The sequence below is a fragment of the Hylobates moloch genome, unplaced genomic scaffold (assembly GCF_009828535.3).
Source record: "Hylobates moloch isolate HMO894 unplaced genomic scaffold, HMol_V3 SCAFFOLD_6, whole genome shotgun sequence".
NCBI lineage: Eukaryota > Metazoa > Chordata > Mammalia > Primates > Hylobatidae > Hylobates > Hylobates moloch.
In genome coordinates this window covers 37,218,058-37,229,654 of record NW_026652281.1, presented here as the reverse complement: position 1 = coordinate 37,229,654, position 11,597 = coordinate 37,218,058, and the positions used below count along the sequence as shown (strand labels likewise).

The window sequence follows — 11,597 nt, the reverse complement described above, 5'->3', positions numbered from 1 at the left end:
GGCTGCTTTGTTTACCTAAGCAAGCCTGGGCAATGGCGGGCGCCCCTCCCCCCGCCTCGCTGCCACCTTGCAGTTTGATCTCAGACTGCTGTGCTAGCAATCAGTGAGACTCCGTGGGTATAGGACCCTCTGAGCCAGGTGCGGGACACAATCTCCTGGTGTGCCGTTTTCCAGGCCCGTTGGAAAAGCACAGTATTAGGGTGGGACTGACCCGATTTTCCAGGTGCTGTCTGTTCTCCCTTGGTTTGACTAGGAAAGGGAAATCCCTGACCCCTTGTGCTTCCCGGGTGAGGCAATGCCTCGCCCTGCTTCGGCTTGCGCACAGTGCGCTGCACCGACTGTCCTGCACCCACTGTTTGGCACTCCCTAGTGAGATGAACCTGGTACCTCAAACGGAAATGCAGAACTCACCAGTCTTCTGTGTCGCTCAGGCTGGGAGCTGTAGACCGGAGCTGTTCCTATTTGGCCGTCTTGGCTCCACCCCCCTCGCTATTATCTATTTCTTAAGGCACCAGGGAATATCCTGCTTTGAAACTCCAATAAGGCTGACACAAAGCTACTTAAGTTTTCGTATACTCTCATAAGGAATACCTGATTAATAAAGGGAAATTTGTTATGTTGATATTTACATACCAAATATATTATTACTGCTTCTCATCTAATTAAAGTGTACTGCTTAAACAGCATTGTTCAGGAAAAACTGATATTTATTCAGAAAGTTGTTTTCTTTCAGAATATGTAAAACTTGGGAAACAATTTTTGAAACTACATTTACTAGTATAGATAAATAATAACTTGACAAAAATGTAAAAATTTAAGTGATATAATAAATTACTTAACTAAATATATCATTTTATATAGTACCTATCGAATAGAGATTAGGAGCTTTTCTATTACATAACTGTGTTTAGGACTAGCTATGTAAGTAGAGGATCTCAGAGAGCAGCTGGGGGTCAGAATTAGGGTCCTATGCAGCCATTGCTTACAGTCTGATACAGACTAAATAAATCTGAAAGGTTCCATGGTCAAATTAATTATAAATACCCCAAATTAAATAGTATTGACTTCACCTAGGATTTCTCCAGCTAGTTTGATCACAGAACTCTCATATCCCCATGATGACATCCATATGGTAAAAACTACTAACATCCACAGAACTAGTGTTCCATAAAACAAATAGACTGGGTAACAGAGATTAAAATTTTCAAAAATTGGTTAGCCACAGGTAAACACATGTATTCAGGCTTTCAATTGTCTAGATGATTAAATACACTAATTTGTATTTAATTTGAGATGAAAGAGGTTTTACTGTTCATTCTCCAAATTTTCTTTTCACAAACAATCTAGGAATAAGGTACTTTGAAAACTTTAACACTAACGCATAAAACAGAATCCCTAAAAGCAAAGCTGTGGTTGAGCTCTGATTTGGGGTGTTAAAACAGAGGTAACACTTGACACTCTTCTGTTTCCAATCAGGCAGCGGTGAAGGCTGTGGTGGCCTCTTCCCGCCTGGGAAGTGCCAGCAGCAGCCATGGCAGCATCCAGGAGAGCCACAAGCCTAGCCGAGACCCTTCTCCAATCCAAGACGGCAACGAGGACATGAAAGCTATTCCAGAAGGAGAGAAAATTCAAGGCGATGGGGCCCAAGCCACAGTTAAGGGGGCACAGGCTGAGCTGATGAAGGTGCAAGCCTTAGAGAAAGTTAAAGGTGCAGATATAAATGCTGAAGAGGCCCCCAAAATGGTGCCCAAGGCAGTGGAGGATGGGATAAAGGTGGCTGACCTGGAACTAGAGGAGGGCCTAGCAGAGGAGAAGCTGAAGACTGTGGAGGAAGCAGCAGCTCCCAGAGAAGGGCAAGGAAGCTCTGCTGTGGGCTTTGAAGTTCCACAGCAAGATGTGATCCTGCCAGAGTACTAAACCAGCTTCCTTCAGATCTGGAAGCCAAACACCGGCATTTTATGTACTTTGTCCTTCAGCAAGAGAGGTGTGGAAGCATGATATGTACTATAGTGATTCTGTTTTTGAGGTGCAAAAAAAATACATATATACCAGTTGGTAATTCTAACTTCAATGCATGTGACTGCTTTATGAAAATAATAGTGTCTTCTATGGCATGTAATGGATACCTAATACCGATGAGTTAAATTTTGCAAGTTAACACAACATAAGACTTAAAAGCATACATTTTCAGCAACCAGTGGCACATATTTGAAGTGAATAGTAGCAAATTGTTTTTGCTTTGAAAACCTAGCCATCCTACATCCTTTGAATTTCTTCACAAGGCAGTAATTCCTTTGAACTACTGCTTAGCTAATACTAGGTAGTGCTAAAAGACATGTTCCCATAACTTTTACAACATTTTACTTTTTATCATTGATGTGTTCAAACTGTTTACAAGGAGATGCTTGTAGATGATAGTTGTACATATGTGCAAAAAAAAATCCACTTGCAATGGTAAGAAATTGAAGTATCCTTAAAGGCCATGAAGCCATATGTCCCTAAAGCTTGTGTGGAGAATGCTTTATTTTATTCTTATTTATATGCACTATATTAATAATAACCAAAATGTTCTAAGATTCTGCCATTTTACAACCCTGGAGGAAGTAATTTACAAACTCATGCTGAGTTCCATTCTTTCCCTCACCTGCTCTCCAATAAGATGACTTTCTGATAGACAAAGCTTAGGGTGTAATAAACAGGGAAGAAAAGAAGGTAAGACTGTACTTAAACTGATGAAGGTAAGATTGATTCCTTTTCATTTTCCAGATAAAATTGTATTTACTCATGAATTTATACAACTTTACAGATAAGAACATTTTAATGGATAAACTCTATAATTACCAAGTTTCAGATATTTAGAAAAATCTATTTCACAGGTTAGTGCCAAAATGTCTTCATGGAGTAGGAATAATATTCCATTATAAGATTATTCATTGTTGACTTTAATAGAGTAAGAAAACATTATTCTTAACTAAAGCTCTTTTTTTATCCAGTTGATGGTTATCTACACATATCACTTATAAACTAAAGTTATTTATGAAAAGCTAGTATGTCTTTTTCTTGTATTTGGAATGAAAGTACCCACATTTTACAATGTAGTGTTGAGAATGTGCCTGCCAATAAATTTAGCACAATGCGATTTATTTACCTTAAAAAACAAACAAAAATAAAAATAAAGAAAAATACTGATTTCAAATCAGACTCTTAAAAAGCTGGAACATAAGACCTAATATTTTATTATGATTTTTCACAGAATAAATTTAATTTCTCTTTGACTTTCATAGAAACACTTTCCCCCTTATAGAAATCACACTAAGTATCTCCAATTTATTTCTAGTTTGAGCTGAAATGAATATTTTATCAGATTAATTATGTGTCACGTTTTTGGTGGGTTTTCTCAATTTTAAAAAAGTACTCATCTTAAAAAATAATTATTTTCAGAGACCAAATAAAGACAATAAAAATGACTGTCACACAAAAATCCTCATTAAAAAAAGAGATCTTAAATTATGTTGGCTCTCCCTCAAAACTATTAAATTAGAAAATGAAATTGAAGCTCCAGTTTGTAGAGGCTGTTAGACCTCAGTAGACATTCTTCTTTTCAATCACAAATCTCCCTCTACTACTATTCTCATGGGAAGAAAACAACGTAGGACTTCTTGTCTTTCATAGTTTAAGAATCTGACAGGTCACTGATATGGAGCCCCTGAAGAAGCACATCATCTGGGCTCAGAAGAAGATTATTTTTTGTTTTGTTTTATTTGTACTATCTAGTAGAGAGCACTTTTCTTATTCCCTCTTTCCTTCCTTCCTCATTTAATTATTCCCTCTCAGAATTCCCATGTTGTCCATTATAAGGGGCTCTCTATTTTTAACTTTTAAGAATGTCTTCTTTGTTAAGCATTAAGATTTCCATTTAAGAGGATCAATTTCCTGTTGTACTTTTTACCATGAGACTGAACACACACACACACACACACACACACACACACACACACACACACACGTATATGTGTTGGAAGAGCAAAGAGAGGGAAGGGGGTCTTGTTAGAAAGTGGAACTTAGCTGAAAGATCAGAACACATCATTCCTCCCTGCCCACAGCCATATTGTTCCAAGGGCAGTTGTTACATTATTTCAACACTAGGGTAGGGCTGACTGCATTGTTTGGCCCTGTGAACTATAGAAACAATGATGCAAATACCATGGCCGATGTGTATTTTAGAAATTACTCATTTAAATGAGTGCATATTACCATTCCTCCACGTGAGTACTCAAGAGTTGAAGACAATTCCCTCTATCTTTTTAAACCTATAAACTACATTTTTAAAAAATCAATGAGATTTTTAAATTTTGACTCATGTTAAAGATTAGATTCTGATAATGACTATATAGTGACTAATTTAGTTGTTTCAGTAGGTAACAAATCAAACTTTCAAAAATGTTGGTCATTTCAAATTATTCAAAGATTTCATATACATACATCCTAAGTTAGGATAATTATGTTAACATTTTTGAAAGAACAGCCAATGTTTATATTGCTTGTTAAAGTGGAATGTATTGTCGATCTCAAAGATTACTTAGCTAAATAATAGTAGACAGAGATTTAATTTAACAAAATACTTCATAACATCACTCCTAATTGGCAATATAGTCACAAAGCAAAATAATTCAAATTTCGGCAAACAATAAATTACATTTTGCATTTTAGAGCTAACACATCACATTACATTATGGGTTTTTATTTTGAGATAAGTTCAGCTACATAGCATAAACTAGTTTTTTTTTTTTTATAACCGTGAAGGACAGTCTTGAATTATTTCCCCCATTAACAAAGTCTAATTGGAATCCAGTATTTTTTCTCAAACTGTAATTTCACTTGTCCGAGGACACATAAATAGGTAAAAATTAGAATAATATAGTTGTAGAACTTAATTGTCCAGAACAAGTGCATTATATAAATATAAATATAATGCAAGCATATGTCATTTAAGATTTTCTATTAGTCACATTTTAAGAAAAATAGATGAAAGTATAGTATTTTTAATCCAATTCATCCAAATTATTCTATCAATATATAGTCAATATTAAAATTTAATGAGATATTTTGAATTCTTTATTTTTATACTGTTTTCAAAATCAGGAGTGTATGTTAGGCCTTTGGTACATCAAGTGGTCGATAGTCACATGTGGCTGGTGGCTACCATATTAGACAGCACTAGTCTAGAGTACTTTTTATTTTAAGCAAAGTGACACTTGAAGTTCTATGCTTAGATTTAAGTGGCCTCAGTTCTCGCATTGAGGAGCTGGTGGGAGGCCACAAAGAATGTGTTTCAGAAATGTTACACACTGAGTAAAAGCTTTTTGACCACTCCTGCCCATTCATTTACTTCAGAGGAGAAATGATTCCTAACATGACTTCAAAGAACAACACTTTCCTGGGCATTACTAAATTATCTACTGACCAATCCCTCTGACTCCTGATGGGCCTTGGAGTCTTGACTACAGCCTAGAGTCTCCTGAGTACTGCCATGATGCCAATAGCATTCTTGCTTACCAAAATCTACTCTCAGCCAACCATGTGTCTTCATTCAGGAAGAACTGCACATAGAATCTGATTTTGAGGCCTGGATTAAGCTGCATGCCATCCTTGTATCACAGGCAATATGTCTTTCTGGAAATCTAATGAACCATATCAAATCTGCATGATGAAGATTGTGTAATGATGGTGATATCATGCCAGTTATCCTCAAAGTGGGAATATGACCATTAGCTGGCATGTTTTAGATTTCCTCAGAAGGGTTTAATCAACACTGCCATTACACATGGATTTAACAAAAGACTTTTGAAAAATTTTTTCATACTGATTTTAGAATAATCCTCAAGGTTCTATAGTCATTTTTAGTGGAAGACTTAAAAAGAAAGGAACAATTTTTACTGTGACTTCAATTTCATCGTATTTTAAACATATTTTGTAATTCAGAATGTTTAGCAATCCCTATGTCCTGTTTCACATGCATGGTAACTGATGGTGGGTTGCCTACAGGCTGAAGATTTGGAGAGAGCCATTTTGTTTCATAAATCAGTTTTTATTGCACAGAAGCAGCTGGTTGTATTTCAAGTTGGAAAAAGAAAAGTAAATGCCAGAAAAGGCAAAGGATAAACTTAGTAAGCCATTTATTTTGTTTTAGAATTGTTTTTAAAAAAGGTCAACAAAGTGAATCAGCACTAGCATTTTCTTGATGGTTGACTCAATGTATAATTAACAAATATACATAGCAGAGTCAATTAATCATAGTGCCATTATGTCACTTATTTGTCATTGCAAAGTATTCAGTCATGTTGTCTAGATTTACTTTAGATGGTGCAAAATTTCCAGATAGTAACCTATGTAAAATGATTTGTAATTTCCTTGTAATTCCTGCCTATTAGTCTATATTCTAATTTCCTTATGTTCATCACTGATATGTTCCTGATCAGAGTCATTGCTAGTAGTTGAGCATTTGCTGGCTGAACACTGTTTAATGGTTAGATGTTATGTGTGTCTGCATTTAAAAAAATTATGTACATGTTATTTCACTATTGGTATTACAATATTCATAAACACATGATAAACAGAAATGTACCCAATAATTTCCTATAAACTTTTTCAAAGTCCTTTTGTTCCCCTGACACACTCAGGGTGAATTTTTGTCTCCTTGGCAAATAAGAAAAAAAAAGGAGAGAGACCACTGGAGAGATATCAGCCAACCACCCATGGTAACCAAGCTCAGCATTTCCTCTTTCTATATTTTGACCAATATATTAAGAGCAAGTTTTGTCATTATTACTCCTTGTGGCTATTACCTGAGATCAGATAATATAATCTCAGCTCATAAAACTTGGCCATTTCTATACTTATCTTGGAGAGCAATTAACAAACTTGATTAATTTATGTTTGGTTATTTAAAATGCCAACTTTCATAAATGCTCTGTGATACACTCAAGACAATTGGGTTGTGTGATATTAACTTCCTTCAAGAACTCAGTCTGTTCCCTGTCGTGTGGCTCAGAGGTCCACCAGGGCAAAACAGAAGCCTTGACGAGAAAGTGAACTGTCTTACTCCTTTGAAGGAATCAGATGTTGCTCTACAGAAGACTCCAGGCATCTACCTGGTTGAGCTCAAATGAGCCAAGTGGCAGAAAAGCTCTTCTCATCCTCTGATTGAAAGTGATACAATTTGAATATTGGTATATTGTCGTTGGTCAGTAATGGAAAAATGAGATTCCACCAATGGGTTACTCTTTTCCTGTCTTGGTTTGCTATGCCTTATCCCGGATCAGTGTTTTGTTCCATCCCTATGGCCATCTCTAAAGCCCTGAAGGGAGCATCCCAGACTGGAGAAATGCAGGGTATCTGTGGCCCAGAATTTCGTTTGATACTCTAAACAGCAATGCTAAGACTGCAAAATCACACTATTCTAAACAGTTGTTTTCAGCTCATTTTGAAGATTGACCTGGAAAACATATAGAATATATATATTTAATCTTTGCTTGTGGTTGTGTCAAAATGACATTTAATTTTCACTCTGATTAATCTTTATTTTCCATTTAAAAGATTATTTCAGGCTACTTAAATACAAGACTTTACATTCTAATTTTTGAAAGCTGTTGTTTTCCCTGAGCTCTCTCTCAACTCTGACAGTTTGTGAATGATAAAAATTTACTAGGTTTGTCCTTTCCGTGATAGATGTAGAGCAGTTCATCTGCTTTGTAAAGGTACGGTTAAGTATAACTATAGGCTGGGCGTGATGGCTCACGCCTGTAATCCCAACACTTTGGGAGGCCGAGGTTGGCAGATCACCTGAGGTCAGGAGTTTGAGACCAGCCTGGCCAACGTGGTGAAACCCCTAATACAAAAATTAGCCGGGCGTGGTGGCACGCGCCTGTAATCTCAGCTACTCAGGAGGCTGAGGCAGGAGAATCTCTTGAACCTGGGAGGCAGAGGTTGCAGTGAGCCAAGATCACGCCACTGCACTCCAGCCTGGGCAGCAAGAGCGAAACTCTGTCAAAAAAATATATATATGACTATAAATTGAAAACTATCATCTCATACTGCTTCCTTTTAACCTGACCTATTTTATATGCCTATAATACAGTTAATATGCAGCGGCATAGAGAACAAATAGCATATTTATAATTTGTAATTTTGTTTTTCTGTTTATGGCACCCTTAAGTCTCAGTAATATTTTAAAAGTCCTCTATAAGCCAAAAGAATGTTGTAACATGTCCATTTATTAAGGAGTTAGGCCTAAACAAACATTGTAATAGTAGTCCATTCCATGTCCAACAGATGTTGCTGTGTTTCCTTCAACATTTTAAAATGTCTTGTGAATTTAGTGAGTGGGTACAGCTGAGTTGGGGTTTAGGTGATTTCTTATGCCCAATGAACTAAAGGTATCAGTAAAAGAGATTATTAGTAAGCAAATTAGTTATTTATGCTCTTACTTGAATGTCAGTCATTCATTTTATCTCTCGTCTTTGAGATACACATATTAAAACTTATGTGCGTATTTTTTTAAAGAGTAATTTCCACATAATTCCCCAAGAACTGAACTCAAATCTCAAAAAAAGTTTGCAGCACTCAAGCAACCTATGATTCACAGAGCAAATCTACCAAAGCCCCATTTTTATTGGAACACAGGCATGCTCATTTATGTACATACTGTTTGTGGCTGCTTTTATGTTGCCAAGGCAGAGTTGAGTACTTTCAACAGAGACCATATGGACTGCAAAGCCTAAAATGTTTATCTGGCCCCTTATAGTAAAACAATGACCCTGGGTTTTCATGGCACCCCAGTGCCTTTTTGGTGACCTGCAGGAATACAGATTCCTATATTCCAGTTTGTTTGTTTGGTTTTTTTTTTTTCCTCCTTAGCTTAAAGTTCTTATTCCCATTTGCTTCTGAGGAAGTTAGGAAAATTTTGTTTTATGTTGCAGATGCTCTCACAACAATAATTGTGCTGGAGATACAACTTAGTGAAATTTTCCTACAGAACTAAAAACTAACTCAAAATTACATCACTCCTGAAGAAAAGAAATTTAGAGTATGAATTGAGTTGGTTGAGAGTAGAATTAAAAAGATTTCTAGCACTTTGAGTATGTTTTAGAAATTTGATCCTTACATTTAAAATTATGTAAATGACATCTTTCACTGGCATTTGCTCACATTTAAGTCAATCTACAGCTGTTACTAAGCTAAGAAATGAGAAGATCCCTTTGGTTCTGAATCTCTCATAATATTCTGAAGTAATTTGTATGAACTGAATTTTCATTAATCATTTTAGGAAATATTATATTTTGTGGCATTATATGACAATGACTTTGTCATCAATAGCTCAGGGAATACGCAAACAGCCAGCTCTTTTATGTAAGAAAGCCATTTTCTAATCCCCACGCTTTCCTGAGTGTTACATATTTCATTTCTTTGAAAAGAGAGGGCCTTGAGTAAATGCTTTCCTTTGCTTTCCTTACGTATTTAGAAATCCAAGAAGGGCCCTTGTCTTAGTCTATTCCTGTCACACAGGAATTGTTCATTCCACAATATCATCTTAAGGGAAGCTAGTGACCAAGATATGGAGAAAAACATAGGCATCCATGACCTTTGTGTTTCCGTTTGACTTTCAACATCTGTAACCAAAAGGTCACAAATGAAATATTGAGTAGAAAATGCAATATCAACTTATTAGGATTACCTAAAATTATAACTCTAAATAATATACAGCAATATTATTGCTCGATTATTACAGCAATCAATAATATAGCCACTAGGATACACTTGCTGTAGAACTCAGAACAAAAGGTATCAACCATGGAATGAGAGAGGGGAAAGATAACAAAATGTAGATTAGGATTCCACATTCTCCCCTGCCCATCTTCTTCATTGCTCAGTTTGAAGACAATCTTTGATGGGCAAATACTTTAGAAAAGAATAAAGTCAATAGCTAATGTTTCTCCCAGAAACTAAACAACATCGTTTAGGGGATATTAGGCCTACATCCTAATCACACTTTAAGAAAGTGATTTTCTAATTTTGAAGCTTCCCAGGAGCAGCCCACTCCAGGAACCGTTTTCCCAGTAAACTTTCACTGAGAAACTATTATATGCCATGGAGGAGTCAAAAATGAATTAAATCCAGTGCTATCCTCCAGTAGTGAGCTTTGTAGTTGGAGAGAAAAGCCAACCTTACAGATACAACCTGTACATATATAACCTATGCTGCATTTAGGCAGATGATAAGCCCTAGGAATGGAAAGAGGGAAAAGCTCCCTTTTGCCAGGAATGATGAAGGAAAGCTTTATGGAAACACAGGCTATATGTGAAAGATGGGTGAAGGGAAGAAGTAGGGGGCATGTCTCGCTGAGAACAGGTAGGGAAGAAGTAGGGGGCATGTCTGGCTGAGAACCGGCCTGATCATAGAGTGGAAAAATGAAAGGCAGAGGTGAAGGAAGAATACTAAATGTGAAAGGCTGAAATACACAGGGAAGTGTTGCCAGTGTGCAGCAGGATCTCATCTTGTGCAAAATTGAATTAGACTTCCTTGCCCCTTCCTTATTCTGGGTAGGTACATGTGCAGCCTTTCCTCAGAGCATCTAGCCTGACATACTTGGCTCATCTGCTGTGCTTCTAAGCCAAATAAAAATCATCAAACACATCGAAGATATTTTTGGGGTCACCAGGTTAAAGCAAAGCCTCAGTCACTGAAAGCAAAAACTGAATTGGCCAGGTCTCCACTGACAAAACAAAGCAAATGATAGTATGACAGATAATTTCAAGTTTTGCAAGACTCCAATTTCTGAAAAATGTCTTGTGACTCCAAAAAATCATGTACTTCCTAAAATGTTGCCAGTGGAGGACCGAATCAAGGTTATTGCTGACATCATTTTTTTAACCTTTTCAGTTATTTGACCTGAATAGGCAATCCCCCAGGATTTCTGATTGAATTCTACGTGAAAGTTTAGATTTCAAAAGACAACCTGTAGGAAGCTAAGTCTCAGACAACAAAATTTAAAACCATCAGAACTTGTTTCTCCAAACATCAACCTGCTCCTGTCAAGTCCTTTTTCATCTCTCCCTTTTGTCCCTTTACATAATCTTTTGTAAGTTCTTTTGATATCATTTGTTTCAGGCAGTATTTTTACATCCATCTTCAAGAAACTTGGGAGACATTTAGACATTTAGTATGTGTACTTTTAGTTGTCTTGCCTCTTTATTTCAGATAATGCCTGTGATTAGTGAATGGCGGCATTATTCCCGAAGACAAATAAAATGAAGGAAGATAGGGACCAAGATTGACTGTCATTTGAATGATGGAAGAGACGCTAAGAAGTAGAATTACTGTGAGGTTACAGAAATCATAAGTTAGCAGATACTGAGAAAGGAAAACTTCCTACTCAGGCTTTTCAGGCTTATGTGATATTATCTGGATGTGTTTTCTAGTCTTTCCTAAAGGAGAAATTTTTATTCCTGGGTTGCTGAAAGCTTTCTGGACTAAAAGGATATAAGCAGCTCAATAGCAGCATAGAGGATTAGATTAATCGAACAGCACTGCATACAGGA

At 36.6% G+C, this 11,597-nt stretch overlaps 1 protein-coding gene across 2 annotated transcripts in view; it reads left to right on the top strand.

Moving 5' to 3' along the window:
* Positions 1 to 11,307, top strand: part of CAMK4 (calcium/calmodulin dependent protein kinase IV) — a 274,921-nt gene extending 263,614 nt beyond the window's left edge. For both annotated transcript variants that reach the window (XM_032156686.2, XM_058440626.1), the window contains one exon: positions 1,477 to 11,307. In XM_032156686.2, coding sequence (XP_032012577.1) covers positions 1,477 to 1,917 — 441 coding nt within the window. In that variant the 3' untranslated portion in view covers positions 1,918 to 11,307. The remainder of the gene's footprint in view (positions 1 to 1,476) is intronic.
* The last annotated feature ends 290 nt before the right edge of the window (positions 11,308 to 11,597 follow it).